Genomic DNA, 25,646 nt, shown 5'->3' with positions numbered 1-25,646 from the left:
CGAAATAGAAATTTGTACTTCACTTATTCAGATTGTAAACATGGTGGAATAACTTTTTAGTTAAATTAATCGGTTGTTCACTAAATAAATCACCAACATTAATTAAATTTATTTGCTTAATTAAAAGATTACAATCATTAAAAAAATGTAACCAAGGAACATATATATAGAGCAATCAATTTCTTTTAGATTTTTCTTCTTGGAGATCAAAAATTTGTTAGTTAAGGATTTCTGCTGCTTTATAGTTTTCTGGAATTTTCCTTCCGATTCAAGCTTCATCAAGCACTCACCGTTTGTACGAAATGAAGTTCCATCTCTTTATCCCGCACCGATGCAGCGGTCATTACAAATAGGAACGTGAAGAGGACTAACATCTTCGTCTTGTGGATGTGGATATGGGTCCGGTCTCACGACTAGGAATTGACAAAGTTTGCGTGGAAAAATTCCTAAAACAGGTTTCAATCTAGAATCAAAAAACTTTTTACCGTTTAAAAGGATGGAAATTATTCCTCGGTGCGGTTTTGCTTTTGCTGTAGGTAGCAATACGAAGCAATGAAAATTTTAAGGAGTTCAATTTCCTATGAATCATTCTCTCTCTTAAGCTTTACCTTACGTCGTGATAACAAGAAGATGTAGGAGGTGTACTAGAATTTTCCCTCGGAATTTTTCTATATCTCGATTGAGAAGGGAGTTAGAAATAAAAATAAAGATTAAGATGAGTCTCGGTACTCCTTAAAGGCAGCGTATCACAAAATTGACAAAGAAACCAGAGAAAAAACAAATGGAAACCCGCTGGAAAATGTTCGGAAAGAGTTCCGTGTGTGCAGATTACGAAAATGAGCGCGGTCCTGGTGAATTCCCCTTAATCGTCTTAAAAATTGTTATGGGAAATGGGGTTTTTCCTAAGTTTGAGCGTGCCGCATCCACGATCGAGCGGTCGAAGAACAATGGGGTCTCCTCACCAGATTATTCAAGTAAAACCAATGAAGTCTGCTGAGGGGACCGGAAAGTGCACATACGGTGGGCGCGTTCTAACGTAGTTTGTAGGAACTAAGGCGGTTCCCACGCCGTTTTCAGGACGACTATAGGGGGAAAATGAGCAGAGTCACGTCTCTATTCATAATCTACACCACGAACTCTGAGTTTTCCATTGTAATTCTATGCTACGTCAATTTCGTGCCTTTAAATATGTCAGTGAAGGAGGCAGGGCTATGGCAAATCAATCAAGGTATAACCTATCCGATTAGCAGTACATCCATAAGAAAAACATTAGTATACCCTCAGAAATAACGACGAAATCTAACTAGATCCAGGAACGCAAAATTAGTTACAAAAAAAATAAACCAAACGATTCACGCAAAACGGTGGAAAAGAAATACAAAGGAAATTTTTTTTTGAAAGAAGAAAGTGATAAATCAAACCAAACAGGTGTTTTGAATTCCATCCTGGAAATTCCGTTTCAAAGCATAGCGAAATACCTTCCAATGATAGCTCTCTGGCTGTAATTTTTTGTTTAGTAATTAGTATTAAATTCTATTACTAAAAAATACTATTATCTTACAAATGTTATTCTTAGAAATACTATTATTTTTATCGTTAATTTTTCTTCTATTTTATCCTCCAATTCCATAATTTTTATGATTGGAAACTTAATTTTTTTCCCTAGTAATTAGCATTCTATTACTAAATTAATTAATTAAGTAAATTCTATTACTAAAAAATACTATTATATTATAAATACTATTACTAGAAACATCATTATTTTTATCATTAATTTTTTTCCTATTTTATCCTGCAATTCCATAATTTTTAGGATTGAAAACTTAACTTTTTTCCCTAGTAATTAGTATTAAATTCTAATACTAAAAAATACTATTATATTATAAATACTATTACTAGAAATATAATTATTTTTATCATTAATTTTTTTCCTATTTTATCCTGCAATTCCATAATTTTTAGGATTGAAATTTTAATTTTTTTTTCGTAGTATGTTAAAAATTTGGAGACATTAAACAGAGGGTTGTCAAGAAATCATGACACCAAACACCATTATATTATCATTACGTTCGTGACATAATTTATCACTCCTTGGATTTTTTTCTGGTTTACAGTATTCGTTTTCTTTTGATAAACGCTCTGAACGTGACGAGTGTATGGTTTGTTGCCGCCAAAATGAGGCGTTTTCTTCCCTTCAGAAATTTCTTTTCGCATATATCAGTAGACGTAATCATCTTAGCGGTTTTTTTCAAACCGCTTAAGAAATCAGATCCAGAAAAAATATTTCCTTGACATCGGGTCCTTGGATCATCTGATACGATGTAAATATTTGAAAAATTTCCATGATGCCTAAATCATCACGTTCGAAGTGAGATTTTATCATAAGAACAATTTGCTTTTCAAAAGAAAAAATTCATCCAGGGAAACGTTTCTGGGAAGGAAACGTTTGAAATATCTCTCAATATTAGCTGAACTGCACTGAACTGTAGCTCTGTTCATGGCGAGTATAGCGCAGCGCCAAGAGGTCATCATTACGCGTTCGCGTGGTAAAGGGTTCAACACCGTGTAAGCCTCAAGAAGTCGTTTATCTCTTCTGGATGAGGAAATTGCCGTCAGACATGAAGTGAGGAAACAAAAAAGCGTTAAGTGAAATTAAAATCTTAGCTTTAGAAAAAAAAACAATGTTTTAAGAAAATAATCTCGGTTTCATGGCTTCTTGAAAAGATTTATAGTAGCCCGTAGTTTTGGTGTCCAGAATGTTCTCAAGCGTATCGGGGAGTTTTCGATGCTCTGATCTCTGCACGGGTGGATATCGGTGGTGGTGTTGTGCACGTGATCAGACTTCAATCCTCCCAATTCAACAATATATGTGTGAAACAGTCCTGTGTGATCCCATCTCCCAACGATGCAACACGTTACGCGATAGGAAACGGGCAACCACGTCACTTAAAGTTCTTAATCCAAGCAGTACATATAGCTCGAATAACCAGCACAACTGTGACACGTGTTGCAAATCGCCTGCGTTCTATCACCCGTCGTAAGTTTTATCGTTGGAAAGAACGCACACAGAGATACAATACACATTTTCCTGATCTTCCAACATCACTGAGCTGGAACTTCTCATATTCCTGATTTACGCCTCTACCTCACTATCTACTTGTGCAGCAGAGGTCCCAACATCAAAAATTTTGTGATACGTTGCTTTTAATCATTGAAACGGTTGAAGAGTTCTTTTCTTTGGTAATGATCACCACTATTCCATTTTACGCGCTCTCACCTGGTTAGCTTTATGGGTGTAAGGAGTCGCCTCGTTGGATGAACAGATACCCTGGATGCCTCGAATGCCTCTAATTCCTGGATTTCTCGGCGATGATTTCCGTTTTCGTTGCGATACTTGCGAATTGGATCCCGAATTCTATCCAGTGATGGAGGGAACCGTATACTGAAAATTTTTGGGAATTATTAACGTCTATACATACATTACACACGTTCAGAAAAAAAATCCTCTAAACAGATCAGTGAGTGGATTTCTTGTTATACCAATGAAGTTTAGGTGAGAATTTATTCTTGGGCTGACTTTTCGAGAGTCTCCTCTCTATGAAAAAGCTAAAAATGCTTCGAGGTCTTTGATGCTATGCATTTCCCATTGATCTCCTTCCTTCTTCTCGTAAGGCCTCGGCATCGGTCCAAGTACACTACGAAAGAACTCGGAAAGGGAAAAAAAACTGACCAGATTCTTTTCCTTCCAAACGAACTGGTGGAACGGGGGAGGGGGGGGGGGGTTGATGAACCACCGCATTTTTACAGATACAGAGAGAGCGAATGAGAACTGTGCAGTATCCTTAAGTACTGGTGTCTGGATACTGCTAAGGAACTGCATGTGGGACAATCTTATAGCTCATGGAGTATCACAAACGACATAAAGTGGTAATTGATAAGCACTCATCTCTGTTATTCATGGATGGATTCCAGACTAAAATCCAAAATGCTTCCTACGCTCTCAGCAGACATTTCTTTCTCCTTGGCTAATACTTAGAAAGAGAGGAGGAGCTTGGTGGGATATGTACATAGCATCAAATCACCCACAACGATTTCTAGGCCTTTGATGAGGAAGAGGTTAAGCCAATAAATAAATTTCCACTAAAATCTCGACGACACAAGAGGAAAAGATAAATCCAGTTGATCACACCAATGTTTAAAGAGGAGAGGACCTGGAGGTCAGTAACTATTGCACAACGAATAATTTGGACAAAAAGTGATCTCTGGCCCAGAAAATAGAAAGATTAAGCATTCGAAGAGATAATGAAATCACTTTTAAACTCCTGTAATCACTTTAGCATCTAAAGTGAGACAAGTCAATCAGAATCAGAAAGAAACGATATCATCCTGTCCCGGTTAGTTGCATTATAATACCCTTATGATTGACATATGTAGTCTAATCTTTTATTTAATCTCTTGTCAATAGCAATAGTTCGCAACATTTGGGAGAAGAGAACATTTCTCACCACCAGTAAACTCATAATTTGAACCGTACACTCTTGGAAGTAGATTTCAAATCTTCAAAATGAGACGCTGAAGTCGTGAAAATTAACACCCAACTCAGATTTTTCCCAGATTCAATTGTTTATTTATTTATTTAAAGCCGCCATAAACACGATGCAAACCCGAAAAACTCGAGCTGTCGCCAAGCGTATCATATTCATTAGTTACAACAGCAGCGCTGGCTCGTCTCCGTCGTAGCCTACGACCTGCGACGTTCACGTAGCGACGACAACGCGACGGAGAACGCACAAGAAAGTTGTGAATTTCGAGCAATGAAAAAAATGCGAAAATTCTTGACAACTCTCCTAACTCAGTTCTCCATACACCTATCGTATCAATTTGAAATTAAACGCAAAAATACGTACTAAAGAGACACCTGCGCCGGTTAATTTCAAAAACCATGCATACAGATGAGTTTTGTTCGAGACCGTGGATTTTTTTTAGGAAAAAAGCTGAGGAATAAATTAGCCTTATGTAAATATCAATGAGAAAGTTTCCCATAAATTTGATAGGTGTTAAGATCTCTGATTCGCAAAGGAAAATAATAATAATAATAATAATAATAATAATAATAATAATAATAATAATAATAATAATAATAATAATAATAGTAATAATAATAATAATAATAGTAATAATAATAATAATGACAATAATAATAATAATAATAATAATAATAATGACAATAATAATAATAATAATAATAATAATAACAATGGAATAAATAGGGAATGAGTCTGTCTTGCTTTGCCTGAGTCCAATTCACTCCCCATAGATCGCGTCGGAAAGCGATAGGCGACGGACATGGACGGTGCAGAGTAATTAGCTGAGCGTTTGACGTAAACATTGTACTTTGCACTTGTCTTACATTGCGGCTTTTTACGGCGGCTGTCCTCTTAGGAAGCGCCACGCCTCCATTTCTACAGAGATCTCATGGAATTTTCTATTTCCAGAAAGTTCAATGCAAATGTCTGAGATTTACTATGAACCAGATGTAGATGCTGTAAAATAGAGACAGGATCCCATGGTATCCCTTTCAGAAACTGTTGTTTTTTTTTGGAAGAAATTCAGAATAAAACTATCCAGCGTCTGCAGGAAAAAAAATAGAATGTAGAATCTATGGAAGTTTTTTTTTTCAGAAATGAATGACGAGTGAACACGATTACTCATAGTATAAATGGAGGAATTTTCCTCACAATGGGCACTGATCAGAAAGAGCAGAAAACGGGAACATGCAGGCAAGAAACTATTCTGATTCATGCATCCACCTTTTACTTTATTTCTTATTTATTTATTATTTATTACTCAAAGCTACACATGAACCTGCCGAATTTTTCATCTTTTCTCATCTTTTTTTTTAACAGATCACAATCAATCAACTAATTAATTCGATTTTAATTAGCCGAATAATGAAAGAAAACGGTCACAAAGGATAACTGGCGCGAAAGTTGTGCTGATAAAAGGACAGGTACCATAATGTCCTTAGATTAATGTCCTATACGGCATAAGAACCAGATAAGTACCGTCTAGTACTTTATCGCTACAGTTTTAAGAAATTTCATATTGCTCTAATTCCTCGTTTTTCCATTTTAGATTCCACCAAACTAATATTAAACCCATTAATAATTTCCTAGAATGAATAATTTCTCAGTGTATGAAGGAATAAATCTTTTGGGAAATACCATTTATATTTCGTTTATTTCCCAACGTCACGTTGATTTCTCCACCTTGAAGTTATCAAGAGTATACCCTAATTAGTGTGATGTGGAGATCTGTGTCATATTATGGAGATTTAGGTGGAGTGCTATTCACTATGGCATTTATTTATTTATTTATTTTATTCATTGTACAACACCGCTACTAACTTGTGCCCCAAAATCCGTCGCAAACCGTCGGGATGCTTGGAAGTGGTCAAAATTAAATTGTGAAAGTACCATTCGAAAGTAAATGAGCTGCTGATTTCAAATATACTTCGAGAATTCACTTTTGACAAATGTGTGGCCTGAAAACGGGCAAAGTTTCCTCAAGTCCCGTTAATTACTTTCACACCTCCGCTATCCTGCCATTGGCATATCTCGCGGATACATCTGCATGGAAGGAAGGGGTGTTCAGAGGATTTCCGCTTATTTCTCGAAATTGAATAAAATGCTTATTACATCCGTAATCAGGAGGTTATTTAGAGCATTTTGATACCCCACATCATATGTCGGTTCGAAATTTTCATTCTCTTCAGAAATTCACGCTAGCAATGATTGGAGCAAATAAAAGTGGCCTGGGTGGAAAAGACTTCTAGGTTACTTACTTAGATAGATACTTAGACGGCCCATCTTCACTGGACGTGCGGGCCCTAGCATCTCTTCCACTCGTTTCGTTCCCTCGCCATTGTCATCCAAGATGTTCTCAAGTTTCCTGAGTGACGTAGACGAGGTCCTTGAGCCGTATCAAGCTGAGCTCTCAGCTGGTCGAGTTTCATTCACATGTCCAACATTTTCACTCCAATTGTGCAACATCAACTGAGGGGAAAAATTAGCCTACAGTTACTTCCAACAATGTAATGGTGCAGCGGCCCATACACCTCGCCGAACAATGGATCACATTCACACAATCTTCACTTCTCCGACAGAGTTGTTAGCAGAGGTCAATCCTATCTCAAACGTAGACTGGCACCACTGGCACCACCCAGGTCACCTGATCTGCCATGTGCTATTATTACTTTTTGTGGCGAATACTCAACGATAAGGTTTATCGCAACAACAACCTTTATAGAACAGCTTCAAGAACTGCATCAGAACGTTTCTGATGAGATTAGACCCATTCCAACAGTCCGGCTTTGATCTGTCTTTTGTAACTTACTGAACAGAGCTCAAAGGTGCAAAGTGATTAATGATGATCGTTTTCAACATCTCCTATGAGCAGATTAGCGAACTATCTCCAACTCTGATGTATTTCTTTGTAACCTGGAACTCTTTCACCGGCCACTTTTATTTCCACACCCGCTATAAGCATACAATATTTTTTTGAACTAAGATAAAATCATTTCTTGTTTCTCCTAGGGAAGGAGGATCTAAATCGGGTATGTACGTGAGTGGTGTTCTTGATAGAATACAGCGATGACTTGAGGCCGGGGAAAAACGCAACCGTTGTGTCAATCACTGTTTCTATAGTCTTGTATTTCTTGAATTGAATAAATATAAATTAGTTTGAGATTGCCCATGTTCGACTGTCTTTGAATCTTGGCATGTTGAAACGTAGTTTTTAATTGATTTTCTTGAGCTGTAGCCAAGATTGTTATTGATCGTCTTTATTAAGCAACAGCTAACGTTTCGACGTTATCGCCCTCGTCAGAGCCTCAGTAGCTAGACTTGGTAACGCAACGTGGTGGTAGCGACTTGATAACGTGGTGGTCTGTTGCATTACCAAGTCTAGCTAATGAGGCTCTGACGAGGGCGATAACGTCGAAACGTTAGCTGTTGTTTAATAAAGACGATCAATATTAATCTTGACTACAGCTCAAGAAAATCAATTAAAAACTAATTTGAGATTAGTAACGCTCATATTAGACTGCCATTGAATCTTGGCATGATTTAATATGTAGCTTTGGTTGATTTGCTTGAATTGTAGGCAAGACTGACACTGATCTTGCTCATTAACTAACAGCTAACGTTTCGACGTTATCGCATCCGTCAATGCTTGGAAAAATCAAAACCATCAGCGGCTTATCCTGTCAAGCGCTTTATCACCCTACAGAAAGCACTCAAACGATGAGCAAACTTAAAGGACAACACGTCGGCTGGCGCTTATCTCATTTGCTAAAATTTGGTAGCGTAACAGACCATCACGTACCACAACTATGTATCACAAGTGTCTTTTATAGGGTCCCGTAGGCCAAAACCCGCACATATGTATATTGAGAAGGGACATGCGTTTGTGATCGCAATGCACTCATCCTTTCCGTTCATTTGTGGACTTCTCACGGTCATCCAAAATGCCTCTAGTGTTCTGCGTGCTTTGATCTCGGTCTCGAACAATAATATCGTAACAACTAACTCGATTTCGGAGTTGTAGTTGGAGTCGGAGAATGTATTCTCGTCATCTTTGTTATATTGTTAAACTTATAAAATGCAGAAAAAATCTAAGTCTAACTTATCTAAATTTTCCTCGACCCGAATAGACAAAGGGGTCCCATTTCTTCTATATAATCGTCACCACACGACCTGCACGTGATACGGTATACCACTCCTGATACTATGCAATCATCCTCTGTTCCATAAGTAAATCTGGGTCTTTATCGACCGTCATGTTCCTCAATATTATAGAATTGGGCGAAGGCGCTTTTTTTGGTGACCAAGTTGAATTGAGTGAAAAAGTCAAACGATTTATCAGTTACTAACCGAAGATCTCGAACTTGGTCTCAATATTGAATAATTCTTGATTTGCATAAGCAGGGGATCTGAGGAGTTTCTCCAAAACGCAACACCACTAAAGATTTGGAAACATTTAGGGGTTTTCTTGACCATGACACCATCCTCTCGACTGCTAGGGAAACGCTGTTGCGGACGGAAGTTTGCTCATTAGGTCGACACAAAAAAATATCCTCATGTCGTCGGCGAACATTTAAACTTTCATGTCAGGATGGGTTCGTACGTCTTCGTGCGGAAGCGTAAAAGAATTCCATACAGTTTAGGGAGTATTGTTGGTCCCTGATGCACCACGTCATTCAGCGAAGGGCAGTTCTTGTAATGCGCGGATGCATCGAACACTACTCTGAATTTTGTAGTGTCCTTTTGTGGGGTAATCACAGGTTGGTGTGGGAGGTAATGCCTCGGTTTTCCGAACGTTTCGTGTGTCTCGTGAATTTCTTCAAGGATATTTCTGGCCAGTTGCAGGTCGTGTGCAAATGTAGAGACGATGACGTCGAGACGAGCTTCTCAAAACTGGAAAACGTTCTTCCGTTTACACGTCAACAAGTACGTTTTTCACAGCACCCATATTATGGAGTGGTAGCCAAGGTAGACCAAGATATCTCTGCGGAGATAATCCTTAACATGAAAGGAATTGTCGACGACTTCATCACAGTGATCAGAGATGATGTCTGTACAATCGAGAGCACTCAACTCACCGGCTGCTACCAGTGTAAAAAAGGAGCAAGAGCTACGGTGACATGCTTATCTACTTTCTACAACATATCGGCATTGTATGCGGCACCAACAGCTTCACCATCCTTTGTTCTCCTACTGGCGCATCATCCCAAATCCAGTTTCTTTATGAGTCAGCTAGAATACAAACTAAGTGTTCTGTCAAGTGCGGTTTGCGAGTGACCTATTTTGAACTAACTGGCATACTGAAATATGCGCACACCTTCCAAGGAGGACATATACATTACATAGAGCAACATCACAATGTGACCTCTGAATTTCGCTGGGCAGACATTGGTCACATACTAGACGTCTACCTACAGTGGTACAAAGGACTTCTTCTAGTCATTGCCGCTGTAGCAGGAGCTCTCATCCTGAGCTACTTTTACCTCTCAACAACATTTGGTCGCTTACTCGTGCTTTGCATGAAATGTTTGGTAGAAGCCTTCAAATGTGCGTGGAACTTGCTTCAGTGCATATTGTCGTTCATCCCTAAGCATGTCCCCCTTTTACGCACCAGGAGATTTGCAAAAACCGACGAGAAGCTTCTCTGAAAATTTGCTCGTGCATGCAGTGCATCATCACTTCAGTGCATTTTGTTTCGTGGACGCATCTCGTCATTCCAGAGAAATGGCATCGACGCATGATGACGATCTTTCGAAGAAGCGCCGAGCCGAGGAGCGAAAATTGATCGAAGAAATTCGGTACAAACGGTCATGCGTGAGACGTGCACCCACGTTCCCGTCGGCAGAAGAGATCCAATGCAAGATCCGTAGATTTCTGAGTATTGTTGTCAAGCTTGTTAAGTTTAACAATCTCGTGGAAACTTTCACTGAGCTGCGTGGGAGTAGGCCCCAACTTTTCGCCAGGAGGGAGGCGGCGCTCTACCGTTGTCGCTTGGAGAGAGTGCATTATGAAGCGTCCAATTTGATGGAGAGGATCCGCAGCGCAGCCGAAACGCTATCGATAGCATACGACTTGTACGGACTTCTCGTTCTCGCGGATGATACTCTTTCAGATGAACGCGAAGACTTCTATGATGACTGGGAAGAAGGAGTGATTATCCGCCCATGCTTCAGTGCCGACTTCATTTGTAAGGAAGTCGAATTCATAGACGACTTCAGGCGGAAGGTCGAGAACGAGATCAAGGAGGCTGAGCTGCAGGAGAAAAGCGAGAACCACGCCAGCCTGTTCGACCAATTCAAGGAGTTTTTCGCGGAGCTGCGTCGGGAATCTGAAGAAAAACACGAGGAACTCCGTGGGCAACTCAAGAGCATGATCGGGAGCATCGAAGGTATTAAGGTGTCAATGGAGAGACTGAGAGAGCATCATGGGGAAACGTCCGACCAGAAGTGTAACTCGGAAGATAGAGAGCCAACCAGACCTCATGGAGATAATTCCATGCCGCCCTCGAGGAACCAAGGCGAAGGTGACCCACGAGACGCCGAAAAGCATCAGGAGCCCGAAGAGGATCTTCTGGATCTCTACGACAATTACGAAGTGATCGACGACCATGAGGAGGCAGGCAACCAGGGCACAAACCACGGATCTCGAGATTCATTCCAAACGACGAATCATTCCAAACCACGAATACCCAGGACGCCACAAGAGAGTGGAACTGGAAAAGCGAAGGGATGCACTCGAAGCGATTCTTGGAAGCAGAAGGAAAGTACCAGATAGAAGGACCAGTCATGTCAACTTCATGAGAGCGGAAGAACGCTATCTGGTGTGTTCGTTCTTTTTGGCAAAGGGACAACACTATTCCGATAGCTGCCCTGTGTACGTGAGCGTGGAATTGAGGAGGAAGCGTGTTCGCTGCAAAAGGTGCATGGACAGTCGCCACGATACAGAGCATTTTTGGAATCAGAGCAGAGAATACATGCACTGTGGATCGAGGAACCACAACAAAGCATTGTGCATCCTACCAGAGTGCATCCACGACCAGCGTTATGAACTGGAGGAGATTGAGCGAGAACTGGAGACCTTCGCCGACTACTACGGTCCTGGACAGTAATCCGGATGGTCGAAACCAAGATTAGGGGGGAGTGTCACGGACAAGTAGAACTTAAGTAGAAGAATGTAGATGCTTTTGCTTTCGCTTTTGTTTATGTTTACATTGCTAAGTAGATATGCCGCGATATCATATCAGAAGCGCCTGCGTGCGCCTATATAAGCGGCGATTTTCTGTTGTATCCATTCTCTTTGATTTTCTTTATTTTCTCTCATTACTGTTTCCTTGAACATTTATTTTTGTGTGTTATCATTTTGTGCATAGTGATAAGAGCATTGATGTCGTCGTGTTATTTGTTTGTTTACTTAATAAGCATAAGTTTAATTACCCAAGTTTGAGCCTGAACCATCCGAGCATTTGTTATATTGTAAAACTTGTAAAATGCAGAAAAAATCTAAGTCTAACTTATCTAAATTTTCCTCGACCCGAATAGACAAAAGGGTCCCATTTCTTCTATATAATCGTCACCACACGACTTGTATGTGACACGGTATACCACTCCTGATACTATGCAATCATCCTCTGTTCCATAACTAAATCTGGGTCTTTATCGACCGTCATGTTCCTCAATATTATAGAATTGGGCGAAGGCGCTTTTTTGGTGACCAAGTCAAATTGAGTGAAAAGTCAAACGATTTATCAATTACTAACCGAAGATCTCGAACTTGCTCTCAATATTGCATATTTCTTGATTTGCATAAGCAGGGTATCTGAGGAGTTTCTCCAAAATGCAAAACCACTAAAGATTTGGAAACATTTAGGGGTTTTCTTGACCATGACACCATCCTCTCGACTGCTAGGGAAACGCTGTTGCGGACGGAAGTTTGCTCATTAGGTCGACACAAAAAATATATCCTCATGTCGTCGGCGAACATTTGAACTTTCATGTCAGGATGGGTTTTCAAATAATTGCGAAGGTCAGCAGTGCACGCAAGGGAAAGAAACGGTGAAAGTGCACTGCCTTGCGGAACTTTGGTTTGGAGTGCATAGTGCCTGGAGTAACTGCTGCGAACCTTTACAGTCAAGTGTCGTTCTTGAAGATACGATTTCAACCAATTCAGCAACTCTCCACAAACACTATGGTATCTCAAGTTTGAAGGCCAACTTTTTGTAATTCACTGTGTTCAGATAGGTCGTAGAATATTACATCGACTGATTTGCCCTTGTTTATTCCGTTCATCCACTCATAGATCGAGTCAGGCAATAGAGAAGTAGTGAAGGATCCAGATTGGAAGCCGTGTTGTTCGAAAGGAATGACTTGTCTTGTTGAAAGCCACTCGTTGTGTCTTTCATTGATTATCTTTTCCAAAATTTTGCTGACGAACGATACATTACTGATCACGACGAACGTGAGAGACTGATAGAGCGTTGCAATTGCTTCTTTGGGCACTTATAATTTTGTAATAAGGACCTCTTTCCAAATCTTCGGAAGTTCACTGAAGATAATCGACACATTTAAAATATGATCAAGAGAAAGACACGAAACATCTGCATATTTTGGCTAAACTATCTGGGAAATGCCGTCGTAGGGACACGAAAAGAAAGGATTTAAACATTTCAGAACGGTAAGAACATCATTTAGGTGAATGACAAAGTCAAACGAATTTGAGCAACGACAAAGAAAACAGTAGTGGACAATGGAAAATTACGACTGCTTTCATTCAAATTTAATGAGTAGTTAGAGTCAAAGAATTAAGCAAGTGCGTTAGCTTTTTTGAGATCGGTCTGGATTATGGAATTTTCATCGTCCTCAACAGTCCTCAAAGTCCTCAACACAGACAGTTTCAGTGCTTGTTTAATTCTTTTAAAAAGAAAGTTATGGAACGTTTTCATACATGTTTTTGACAAGCACCGCTCACTCAAGTTTTTTTTTATGTGATAGTCAAGATTAGCAGGAATTTTTTCTTAGATAGCGTTGTTCAAAGGGTTATCGAGTTGATAGAAGAGTCGCTTCTTTTGACCAAATAGATTTCGTATGTGCAAAGGATAAGTGGGTGCAGAATTCTTCTTGAAGGCATCACCCCACGAATCTGGAGTGGTACGGATTTCTGGTAGAGTATTCATACACGGGATCGTAGATTATGGAGAGGGATGTGATTCTGTCCATTTCTTCCTAATTGCCGTAAAAAACTGCCCGGAAGATGCGGGCTGGCGCGCTCCATTCGAACTCTTTGTAGAGAATAGTGCGCCGGAACGCTCGAAGCCGTATCTTCCGGGCAGTTTTTCACGGCAATTAGGAAGAAATGGACGGAATCACCCCCTCTTCATGATCTACTATCCCGTATACAAATAATCCACCTGAAATCCGTACCACTCCAGATTCGTGGGGTGATGCCTTTAAATTTCAGCGGGACAAATTTGGCTAAAATGTCGTGCGTCACTAAGTAAAAAACAAACATCTGACACTTGATTGCTTGAATTTTTAAATCTGATTGAATAACTGGATATTAAATAGGTACTGATGAAGGTGTAATCAATAGATTATAATTTGGAATAGATCAGGAGGAGGATCGAAGGTTCTTGAATACAAACTGCGTTTTTATAAACAAAACCTTTGAAGTTGCTTTGGAAATAAGCGAGAATCACAGGATTTGTTTTAAAATGATTGAAAAATATGTCTTTTAACTACAATTGCTGAGGAAAAAAACAGAGATTAAGAAGTCTTTTTATTGCACCTTTCAAAGTATACAATATATTGCCAGTAACTATTTATAACTTTATAACAACACCTTCGAAAATCTTGTCATTTTCAGCGTTAATATGCAGTTTTTTCGCGAAACTCAAATGTGAGACCATATATAAGAAATCAGAATCGGACCTGGAATAAACCGTGGATTTTTTTTTTTGAGAAGCTAAAAATAGTTGGAAATAGGAAAAGTCTGATGATAGATGATAAATCGATGTACCTATCGTTAGAACGGATCGTAACGCTGCGGCCGACGTCAGTGGATCCACACTACACCACTGAAATGGAACCATTGCACTATTCAGTATGATTTTAATCGAGTTTTTTTTTCTCGTAATCAACTCTGAGGACTAGAAATATTTACTTAATTCTAAGTCACACTTCATTTTTTATAATATCTTCAATTTTTGCAATCTTTTTACCGTCGTCCCGAGTTCCTCTAGAAAAATCCAAATGGTACGAAGAGAAGTGCATAAAAATCGTTCTTCGTAAGTCTCTATGTGCGAGTTTTCCGGAAATTTTGCGCATTTTCAGCATTTCTACGTAGTGCAATATTTATTGATTGGAAAGATTGAGATATGCCAGAGATTTTTTGGCTGGTGCGCACAACTACCGAAATACCACAGATATGGAGGAGTGAGCAGAGAGCGACACGATGGCGAAGCGACAGTATGGGACAACGACAGTATGGGACTCTAAATGGATTAGGACCTGTCGAAAAATGTACTGCTGGTTTCCACAAACACTTTTTCGGTGGCATTCTTGAATTTTCGTGGAAAAAGAATATGGACAGAAAGAACAAAAACTGCGAGAATCTTTCTATAAACAGGGGAGTTTTTGCAAACTTACTCGGAATTTTCCTCAAAAGGATTCTGAAGGAAAAATTGCACGTATGTTCACAATGTACGTAGGTTCTTAGCTTCATTTCTCACATTTTAACAAAATTTCATATCCAGCGCATTTTTGCGAGGAGTTGTGTCTACCACGACGACCGCGACGCGGCGAGAGCGCAGAGGGCGGGTTCAGTTCGCGCGAAGCAAAAGTTCCTCAAACGCGTCACGATTTTTCGCTGAACGCAAGAGAGCATATGAGAGCGTGCCGTTGATTTCATTTTCATACTCTAATACATGTTAATATTAGTTAATGTTAATATTTTACTCTAATAATTGTTAATATTGGGTTGTTGTATAAGTAACGACACTGTTTTTTTAATTTAAATTTAAACTTGCAAAAAATAAAAACTTGCAAACGAAATAAAAGAGTTTAATATTATTTTACGTGCTATTTGATGAAGCATTTCTTACTCTACAACATCGTGTTTCGGGTTCTTTATTTATGGTAATTTATTCATCTATTTTTTACTAATTTTTTACTTCAATATTACAAAACCACCTTGTCCATCGTTTCGTCAGGCTTCGTTCTTGCCGCATAACTTCTGAACACTTCCAAATCACAATAGGTTTTACCACGACAAGCATCTATATGATGAGTTATGGGATGTATTTCTGGATTTAAATCACTAGCGCGATAGGACATCTAGAAATATGAATGCACAGAAATATTCCATTAAAATGCAGAAATTGTTGATCTTACGATACTTTGAAATAAGGTTTTTTATCTGTTGTGTTGTACCATAATTCAATAAATGCAGCCGCTGTATAATCTGGATATCCACCACCAGAACCAACAACTTTTGTCTGAATTCCCATAACAGAGAGAAAAGCATAAATTGTAGTGTCGTGCTGAAAGGATAATTGTAGCAAAAAAAAACAAATGTCATTTATAGTCGACGTCGAACATGTCCAGCCGGATGGCCGCGACGCGGCTGCTGTAATTCACGCTCTTCATCCGCTTGATGCGCACACCCTTACCCTCTTGTCCCACTCGTACTGGGGACGCGTCGCGGCCGCCTGGAAGAACATGCCTGGCGTCGACTATGTTCCTAGGCAACGTTTGAAAAACTTTCACTCACGGCTGAATAAACGTAATATTTCAGACCGCTGACCCACGAACATTGTGGTCGATGATTATTATTCAAACAGTCAAATTTTATGTTCATGTGCATGTTGAGATCGTTAAACATTGATCCTCCACGGATTTTCTGAAGTTCCAATCCAATATCGAGATTGTTCATGATAATCGGCTTGGCTGAAATAAATAAAATAAAGTTAAAATGAATGAAAATTAAGATTAAATAGTTAGAAATATAATATATAATAACATATAATTAAAGCCATCACCCCACAAATCTGAGGTGGTACGGATTCCAGGTGGGGAATTCGTATACGGGATCGTAGATTATGGAGAGGAGGGTGATCCCGTCCATTTCTTCCTAATTGCCTTAAAAAACGACCCGGAAGATACGGCTTCGAGCGTTCCGGGGCGCTATGTTCGACAAGGAGTTCGATTGGAGCGCGTCAGCCTTGTGCACGCGCCTCATCTCCCAGGCCGTTTTTTTTTTACGGGAATTAGGAAGAAAAGGACGGAATCACTCTCCTCTACGACCCCGTCTAGGAACTCCTCCTCTGAAATCCGAACCACCTCGGATTCGTGGGGTGATTCCTTTAAGCGAAATGCATGTAGAATATAAAGATGTTCATCAGCTTTACTCCACAGGTGTAGTTTTTGAATCTTAAGCTTTTCTGTGTGGTTCGTAGTTCGGAGGAAATAAGAATGTTTGAATCAATCCGTCAATATTGAGTAGGTCATAGCTACCAATGCGGCTATCTTAATCAAATCATCAGCTTTACGCTCGTCGTGGACGGGGGAGTCACCCGGTGGAGGGTACCGTAATGAAATAGACCACATCATCGTCAATAAAAGGTTCTGCCTGACGGACGTCGGTGTTGTACCAAAGTTCTATACGGGATCGGACCATCGCCTCCTCCGAGGAAGATTTTCCTTCACAAGGAGAGCAGAGAAAGCCGCCAAGTTCGGAGAGAGAAATCCCAGGACTACCATCAACTGGGATCTCTTCGCTACGCTAATCGGCTTTTGGGAAGATTCTGCAATGGACAACATCGACGAGGAATATGACCGGCTTGTCGAACACCTTCACGACTGCGCAAAGAAGGCTGAGAGTTTTAAAACCACCAAGAGGCGTCTGTCTCTTGAAACTCTTGAGCTGATACGCCAGCGTGGAGCAGCACGAGCCGCAGGGAACCAAGAACTCACGTCCGAGCTCGCAAGGCTTTGCCGAGAGGCGATAAAGGAAGACCTTAAAGAGAGAAGAGCAGAAGTGCTGGCTGAAGCTGCAGAGGCGGGGAAAAACATCCGCTATGCCCGTCGAGACTTCGCCAGTCGCAAGACGAGGATGACTGCTCTCCGGAACCAAAGGGAACAGCCATTGCATCGAGAAGGGGGATGGAGAAAATCATCTACGACTTCTACTCTGATCTCTTCGACAGCCATGTCCACTTGCCTCCTCACCATCTGAGGGAAGATGGACAAGTCATTCCAGAGGTTCTCCCGTCCGAAATACGACATGCTATCATGTCGGTAAGAAATCGTACAGCACCCGGTCCCGACAGAATAAGACCAGAACACCTGAAGAGCCTTCCGCCAGTACTCATCAACACCCTGGCGAGGCTCTTTACACGTTATCTGTCGGAATGCAAGGTTCCTAAACAGTGGAAGACCAGCAAGACCGTGTTGTTGTATAAAAAGGAGATCCACATGACATCGGCAACTATCGTCCAATCTGCCTACTGTCCGTCATCTACAAGCTCTTTACAAGAGTAATTTTTGATAGGATTGAAAAGTCTTGGATGAAGGACAGCCATGCGAGCAAGTAGGGTTTCGAAAAGGATTCAGCACGATTGACCACATTCACACTGTTTCGAAACTCATCGAGGTATCACGAGAGTACAAGATGCCGCTCTGTCTCACCTTCATCGACTTAAAGAAGGCTTTCGACTCGGTTGAGACGGAAGCGGTCGTGGAAGCCTTGGACAACCAAGGCGTCCCTACTCAATATATAAAGGTACTTCGAGAGTTGTACAGTAACTTCACGACCGGAATTTCGCCATTCTACAAGAACATCATCATTGACGTGAAGAGGGGGTCCGACAGGGTGATACAATTTCACCCAAAATATTCACAGCCACCCTCGAGAACGCAATGCGAAAGTTGGAATGGGACGACATGGGAGTGAAGGTTGATGGTCGGCAGCTACACCATTTGCGCTTTGCTGATGACATCGTACTGGTAACACCTAGCATCAGCCAAGCGGAACGAATGCTGACCGAATTCGACGAAACATGTGGATGCATCGGTCTTCAGCTGAATCTACAAAAGACGATGTTCATGCGGAACGGATGGGTCTCGGATGCCCCATTCACGCTCAACGGAACGAACATATCCGAATGCACCAGCTACGTTTATCTGGGTCGGGAACTGAACATGATGAACGACCTGACCCCGAGCTGGGCAGGAGGAGACGAGCGGCTTGGGGAGCGTACAAGAGCATCGAGGATGTAGTGAAGAAGACCAGGAACACCCGGCCCCGTGCTCACCTCTTCAACACCACCGTACTTCCTGCTTTGACCTATGCTTCGGAAACCTGGGCATTTCGCAAGCAGGAAGAAAACGCGGTGAGCGTCATTGAACGCGCAATTGAGAGAGTGATGCTAGGAGTATCCCGTTTCACGCAAGTGAGGGACGGGATTCGAAGTTCTCTCCTACGTCAGCGATCGAAGATTAGAGACGCTGCCGCGTTTGCCAAGGAAAGTAAAATAAGGTGGGCCGGACACGTGATGCGCTTTAATGACAACCGTTGGACCCCAGGGGCGTGGGCGTCTCCCTCCCCCCCGATTTGCCCCCCCCGGGGCCCCCCCCCCCCCCGTTGTTTTTTTTCCCCCCGGGGTCTGGGAAGAAAAATGGGGTTCTTTTCGTGTCCCCCCGGGAAGGGGGGACCACTGGGCTACTCTGGCACGCGATCGGGACAAATGGAAGAATTACTGGCGCCCGCTCGACCAGTTCGAAGATCAACGGGAGTCAAGGTGATCAAGGTGATGTTCGACAAGGAGTTCGATTGGAGCGCGTCAGCCTTGTGCACGCGCCTCATCTTCCGGGCCGTTTTTTTACGGGAATTAGGAAGAAAAGGACGGAATCACTCTCCTCTCTATAATCTACGACCCCGTCTAGGAACTCCTCCTCTGAAATCCGAACCACCTCGGATTCGTGGGGTGATTCCTTTAAGCGAAATGCATGTAGAATATAAAGATGTTCATCAGCTTTACTCCACAGGTGTAGTTTTTGAATCTTAAGCTTTTCTGTGTGGTTCGTAGTTCGGAGGAAATAAGAATGTTTGAATCAATCCGTCAATATTGAGTAGGTCATAGCTACCAATGCGGCTATCTTAATCAAATCATCAGTGCTATTTCCTTCTTTTTTTTCTTCGGCAGCAAAATCAAATGCGGTTCGATGATATCGACTGTACTGATGTTTTTTTTTTGAGAAAAAGGTAGGAGCATCCCTTTAAAAGAGGTTCTAATGTTATATTTTAGCGTTTAAAGGGATATCGCAGACTTTTTGCGATCTTCACTCGATTTATGTCCGACCCTATTCTTTTCGACGAGTGCGTAGGTTACTTTGCGGTCGCGTCATTCTCTTTCTCGAAAAAAAAAACTGAGTAAGACCTCCCCAAAGCATCCATTAAATTCCTATCGATTCAGGATACGGTAGGGGAACTATATTTAAAGGAGATCTGCTCCATTACCTTTGCAAAACCCACATTAGAAGGTGTACGGACTTGTCTAGGAGTATTCTAACGGTACATATTGCATTCTATCGTACACATGACCTTTTATTTTGTTCATCTTTTTATTATTGTAGACATATAGTATATCTAACATTGTACTGTATACGTAACGGGTACGGTATACGTTGGTACTCACCATAAATCCCATTGTTATAAAGCTGAATTTGATTGTTAACCTTCGTGATCTCTCCATAGAGTTTGTCCGAGAACCATTTATTTTCTCGTCGTAAGTCTTCATTTAAGTGACGTTGCTAAAAGATTTTTTTTTGAAAAAATTAGTCCGTTGTTTTGAGAGAACACATTTTTTCCTTTCAGAAAATCGAGGCATTATTTTCGCGAGATTTTTTGCTTTTTTTATTTTTTTCGAATACAGAACCCGCGGTGAAATTATTTTCCATTCATTCGGATAACGCATGTGTTTTGTAGGAGCCCCTAATCTATTTCTTTTTCTGAGATTTTAAATTAGATTTTTCATTTATTTATTTTTTAATCATTTAAATTTTGATTAGGTTAAAACTCAATGACCAATACAAATTAGAAAGATTTATAATAGACAGTGGAGATAAAACTTAGGGTTGGTTTTTGAAGATTTGGCGGACGAGTTCACTGCACCGCTTTTTAGCGCGTGTACTCGTCAAAACGCGTATTCGGGTCACGCGACGTGAATCTGTTTGACGTCTGCAGTTGGACAGTGATGATGAAAACTCGTCCACGACGCCAACAATTGATCACATTTGAGAGTTATTTTCTAGGTCTATGATTGCTTCGGACGAATTCCCCGTTGAAATCACTCATAATTATTTGAAGTCATTAGAATCTATGAAATTTTAGGACCCATTCTTATTGTAATGCATAGATGGCTTGAAGGAAACATGCAATGGATCTGACATAGGATACGAAAAGGAATATAAGGGAAAAGCTATAGTTAGGGTTGTAGATGGCAGGATCAGTGGTGGTTCCACTCATCGCTCCCTACACGTCGTGAAAAACAGCGTGGGAACCGCTTTGATTCCTACGAGGCACGTTAGAACGCGCTTCTATGTACACGTTCCAGTCCCCTCAACCGCCTATTCATTGGTTTCACTCGAATAGGCTGCTGAGGAGACCTCATCACTCTACGCGACCGCTTGCTTGTGTGCATGCGGCGCGTGCACGTGAGTGACGCCTTGCAACCGATTCCGTAGGAAAGAACGTCGTCTTTCACAACGATTTTTTACGACGATTCGGAAGACATGAGCGAAACCACGTCGGATCTCTCGATCTACAACCCCGCCTCTAGCTTTTCCCTTATTTTCTCTTACCACGTCAGTTTCGTGGCATGCTGCCTTCAAGCCAAAAAATTTTTAAAAAAAGAGCAAATATTTTTACTTGCATCAAAGATGGGTTCCAAGGGCAAATTAGAAGAGAAATTGTTTCTTGCGGTAAAAAACTGAAGCTTCTTCCACTTTAATGTCGTTTGTCGTACTTTTTGAACCGATCTTTTTTTTCTGCACTGACCTCGATCTTAAAAGCATCCTGTACTATCCATAAATTATCGGCATCCACTACTTCTCCACATTTCAATGTTAGATGCTTCATCAAGTTTTCCACCTGCAATAATCATATCCGTAACTATTAAGCATTGGTTAAAGTTGAAAAAAAAACTCTAAAAATTCTTGTGTATTTTTGGGTGTCCAGGTTCGAATTTAACCGGTTAGGATTAGGTTTTCTCAGTTTTTTCGTTGTTACTTTTCCCACAGAACGAAGTATTATTTTTTTTCTCATCTCAGATGAGAATTGTGTTTGTTTAAATTTCTGTAATTGTACTTTTTCTGTCATTCACTGGGCGCATCATTCTAGAAAAGCCTAAGGAAATTTTTAGCGGTATTCATTCATTTTTTTGTGCGACAAGGAATTTCTTCTGCTCGTGCTGATACATATCTTTGTAGCGGGATTTAGTAGATTTTTTGTTGAAAAAATACATAATTTTTGGTTCGAAACCACTTCGCGCTAAAGAAAAGGATTTCTTGAAAAACGAGGGAAATTGTATTCGCTTACAGTAGGACTGGTTAGGAATCCTCGGACCTCCTCGGACTGTTTTGCCATTTTCCACAGTTGTGTCTGTCGATCACATGGTGCATGGGGAACCAGAGTCTTAAAAAATTGGTATTGACAAAATATAATAGTTCCAGCGTGTAATTCTGATACTTCTTAGTATTTTCATAGTCTTTTTAGCTGGTTTTTACGGTAGGTGGGTGGAGCGTGGCGGTTATGATCGACTAGGGACCCATGTCGACGCACCTATCATCGTTGCAGTTCGCAACTGGGTCCCATCTCGATTCCAAACGCTATCTCCACTGCGTTGACAAAATATAATAGTTCTATCGTGTAATTCTGCTACTTCTTAGGGAGGAGACCAACTGCGTTGATATTGGAGCGCAGACGCTTACGCAACTGTACCGTACGTCGTGTCGTTCTCATCCGACTAAAGATATACGGACACTCAGATTTGAAATGTAGCCAAATTCAACTCGAAATTTTACACAGATTTTCCCAAAGGAACTACTACTTTCCACTAAAAAAAGTATTGTATATTGATATAAATAAAATGTGTTATTCACTCACATGATCGGTGTCGTGATCTACCGTGTGCACTGCTATGGGAACAAATCCTTGCGGCCAACCTTCTACATCCGGATAGTCAACATCTTTGATATTGCTACCGTTGCTTTGTCCATACATACCCATTATATTTGCCATAGCAGAAATTATAGTTCTATTAACATCAGAGGAACGGAAATAGACCTGTAACAATTCGTGGATATCTCCTATAGTTGAAGATAGTAATGACAAACTGTGATTTCTAGGAGATTTTTATTTGAGAGCACATAAAACGTGGAATGAAGTCAACACTTGTTGTATGTAGCTTAGTGCAATCGAGCGCTGACGTAGTTGCGCTCGCTCAGAGCGGCCCATTGGGAATTTTCTGGCTTGTCTTTACGGTCCGCTTGGACGCGAATGAGGGTCCCATCTCGTTATCACGAGGTCGAGCGGAACCGTTTACACCAACCATTGCAGCATGCTGCAGGCAGTCTTGCCTGGCCTGTGTAGATCCAAGATCCTGCGGATCTTTATCCAAGGGATCCATTGATTGATTTGCTTGAGCTGTAGCTGTAAGATTGGTAATGACCTTTTTTTATTTACTAACAGCTAACTTTTCGTTATCATCTTCGTCAGAGCTTGGAAAAATCAGAAAGAAAAAAAGAAAAAGAAGTAAATACTAACTATAACTTGGCTAAAACTCAAGCAAATCAATCAAATCCACATACTAAGCACGCAAGGATTCGAGGACTGTCGAACATGGACACCGCTAGGCTTTTTTCCAATGTCAATTCAGTGGCGGGTGTGGCGCAGTCGGTAAGAGGTCCGTTGTAGCCACAAGGTCGAGGGTTCGACACCGGCCAAGTGCCAACTAACCCCTTAATCTCCTCATGGTCGTCAGATTAGTACCCGGTAGGACAAAAACACTGCGTTGATCATCGACTGGCCCCCGGAAGTTATTTTATAGGATAACACGCCCGTCTCAAAAAACTATTACAAATTACAGTAAAACGCTCTGGCGTATCCCATGTGGATTGATACGGAAGTGATTTTATCCTTTACCTTATGCTAATTCCTCACTGACCTGTTAAGATACAGTAAGAAGACCTGTTAAGATACAGTAAGAGAAAAAATTTGTATTTTAATTTCTCTCTAAGTGCTTCAATAAGTGAACAGCTGGAGCAACTAAGTAAGAAATTTCCTGTAACTCTAAGGAACCTGTCCTAAGAATCAGATTAGTTGTTCTAAACTTCTTAAAATCTCCAACATTTCAGAAATTTTCATGTTTTTTTCTTAATGGAAGACATTGCAATCAATACTTATGGTTCAAATGATAGACATGGGAATCGAGTTAATCATAATTATTCCAGAAAATTTTTTATTTTAATTAATTTTGAATTTTCAAATTAAATTTTAATTCTTAGTTTAAATATAATTTTTGTATTTTTTAAAAAATTTTCTTTTATATAAGTGATTTACGCGTCATCTTTGTTGGACTTTTTCAATTTCACCCTAAGAGCAGATATGTTGCGGGAAAGCTCCCCTTGCGGCAATTGTGCGCCAAAATTTCTTTTGGAATTACTGTAAAAAAAAGGACTAACCTCTTTGGACGAATATCGTGCGCCTAAAAATCCCGTATCGACATAAGTTTTCCGTAATTGTTTTCCAAACTCCAAATGTTGTTTCATTCCTATCTGAAATAATGCGCTTTTTTTCCAAAAAACCATTTCATTATCTCCGTTAACACATTGAATTAGTTGTTTCTTAGTTTTTGTGGACATGGGACCCTGGGAACAGTCATTTTTGATTTCTCGCATACGACCACCAGCTGTGGAAAGTAATCTCTCCAGTGATAGCGTTCTGAGTCGTTTCCTTTCTCCTTTTTTGCTAGTTTTCCATACTTTTTTCTATAGTAATCTTTTAATAGGATTATGTCCGATCACATCAATCAATCACAATCACATCCTCCTAAACGTGTCCTGAACGGATTTGACCCTTCAGTGAGCCATACTGTCGTACTGTGTGTGTGTCCTCGACAAAGCGAGAAAAAAAGAGGAAAAAGAGGACAAAAAAAAAACAAAATTCCTCACCGGAGAAAGCTGCCCGAAACCTCCGCCTCCAAATTTCCATCTATTTTCTTTAATAGGATCGGATGCAAATGTTAATGTTGGTGATCGGTCTCCATGTCGCCATATCTAAAAAGAGAATTTTTTTTGGAAGGAAAACAAAAACAGGGTTGTTTTTTTTTTCGAGAAAACATCCAGTGAAGCTTGACCGTCACTCGAGATCCATTTCCCTCACATAAATCGACCGTTGCGCTGCAAGTGGTGATCCCGACGCGCGTCTATAGTAGGGTGAGAACGGCTGGAATCTCGTTGCGGCTGCGTAGGCGGTGCGGCCGAGCTGGTGGTTGGCGATTGAGTTGGAATGATCGCGAAATGAAGCGATGAGTGCTGCTACCAAGGGTCCCTCGTCGATCGTTGCCGCTACGCTCTACCGCACTGCTTCGAGCGCAGCCGCTTACGCAACTACACGGAACTTCGCGTCGTTTCGACCAGGACTATGTCTAACTGTGCGGTTACGGTCCTATTTGTCACTAATATATTTTGAACAAGTGTAGGATTTGCAGAAGTGAGGCGCCAGGAAAAATCTAATTCAGGGCCCGTAGGTACGATGCAACTCCGTAACCTTCGCCCAAACCCGCTCAGGTCTTAAAGATCTAAGCTCACGTCCTAGGAGCCGTTGAAGCGTTTGAGACTAACTTATCATGGTTCAGATTGTACCACCTGTAACGGTAATTCAAGGATCTATAATTTGAAAAAAAAAATTCTTTCAAAAATTTCTGTAGTTTGAAGAACTTCAACGTTTAAAAAAAAATTAGAAAATTGCCCCAAAAAAATTACTGGATTTCTCACTGCCATCATAAATCGA

General features: G+C 40.7%; 6 protein-coding genes across 8 annotated transcripts in view; 2 read left to right on the top strand and 4 right to left on the bottom strand.

The window, feature by feature from the left end:
- Nucleotides 1-374, bottom strand: part of RB195_020548 (uncharacterized protein) — a gene marked incomplete at both ends in the record, with an annotated part of 28,279 nt that extends 27,905 nt beyond the window's left edge. The window contains one exon of one of the 2 annotated variants that reach the window (XM_064188899.1): nucleotides 291-374. In XM_064188899.1, the coding sequence (XP_064044780.1) occupies nucleotides 291-374 (84 nt within the window). The remainder of the gene's footprint in view (nucleotides 1-290) is intronic. The other variant, XM_013437419.2, reaches the window with a different exon arrangement.
- Nucleotides 368-3,880, bottom strand: RB195_020547 (uncharacterized protein; the record flags this gene model as incomplete). Its single annotated transcript, XM_064188898.1, has 3 exons — nucleotides 368-446; nucleotides 3,278-3,442; nucleotides 3,795-3,880. 3 exons carry the CDS (start codon nucleotides 3,878-3,880, stop codon nucleotides 368-370), a joined length of 330 nt encoding a protein of 109 aa, XP_064044779.1.
- Nucleotides 3,881-5,057: 1,177 nt separating this feature from the next.
- RB195_020546 (uncharacterized protein) lies at nucleotides 5,058-5,315 on the bottom strand (the record flags this gene model as incomplete). Its single annotated transcript, XM_064188897.1, has 1 exon — nucleotides 5,058-5,315. The coding sequence occupies one exon, from the start codon at nucleotides 5,313-5,315 to the stop codon at nucleotides 5,058-5,060; it is 258 nt and encodes an 85-aa protein (XP_064044778.1).
- A 4,044-nt stretch (nucleotides 5,316-9,359) lies between these two features.
- On the top strand, nucleotides 9,360-9,860 carry RB195_020545 (uncharacterized protein; the record flags this gene model as incomplete). Its single annotated transcript, XM_064188896.1, has 1 exon — nucleotides 9,360-9,860. The coding sequence occupies one exon, from the start codon at nucleotides 9,360-9,362 to the stop codon at nucleotides 9,858-9,860; it is 501 nt and encodes a 166-aa protein (XP_064044777.1).
- A 447-nt stretch (nucleotides 9,861-10,307) lies between these two features.
- Nucleotides 10,308-11,357, top strand: RB195_020544 (uncharacterized protein; the record flags this gene model as incomplete). Its single annotated transcript, XM_064188895.1, has 1 exon — nucleotides 10,308-11,357. The coding sequence occupies one exon, from the start codon at nucleotides 10,308-10,310 to the stop codon at nucleotides 11,355-11,357; it is 1,050 nt and encodes a 349-aa protein (XP_064044776.1).
- A 3,111-nt stretch (nucleotides 11,358-14,468) lies between these two features.
- Nucleotides 14,469-25,646, bottom strand: part of RB195_020543 (uncharacterized protein) — a gene marked incomplete at both ends in the record, with an annotated part of 29,669 nt that continues 18,491 nt past the window's right edge. For both annotated transcript variants that reach the window (XM_064188894.1, XM_064188893.1), the window contains 11 exons: nucleotides 14,469-14,506; nucleotides 14,595-14,652; nucleotides 15,767-15,910; nucleotides 15,973-16,116; nucleotides 16,347-16,522; nucleotides 20,272-20,386; nucleotides 21,633-21,725; nucleotides 22,173-22,268; nucleotides 22,740-22,919; nucleotides 24,317-24,409; nucleotides 24,806-24,910. In XM_064188894.1, the coding sequence (XP_064044773.1) occupies nucleotides 14,469-14,506; nucleotides 14,595-14,652; nucleotides 15,767-15,910; nucleotides 15,973-16,116; nucleotides 16,347-16,522; nucleotides 20,272-20,386; nucleotides 21,633-21,725; nucleotides 22,173-22,268; nucleotides 22,740-22,919; nucleotides 24,317-24,409; nucleotides 24,806-24,910 (1,242 nt within the window). The remainder of the gene's footprint in view (nucleotides 14,507-14,594; nucleotides 14,653-15,766; nucleotides 15,911-15,972; nucleotides 16,117-16,346; nucleotides 16,523-20,271; nucleotides 20,387-21,632; nucleotides 21,726-22,172; nucleotides 22,269-22,739; nucleotides 22,920-24,316; nucleotides 24,410-24,805; nucleotides 24,911-25,646) is intronic.

Source organism: Necator americanus, chromosome II (assembly GCF_031761385.1).
Source record: "Necator americanus strain Aroian chromosome II, whole genome shotgun sequence".
Lineage (NCBI taxonomy): Eukaryota > Metazoa > Nematoda > Chromadorea > Rhabditida > Ancylostomatidae > Necator > Necator americanus.
This window is presented reverse-complemented; position numbering and strand designations above follow the sequence as displayed.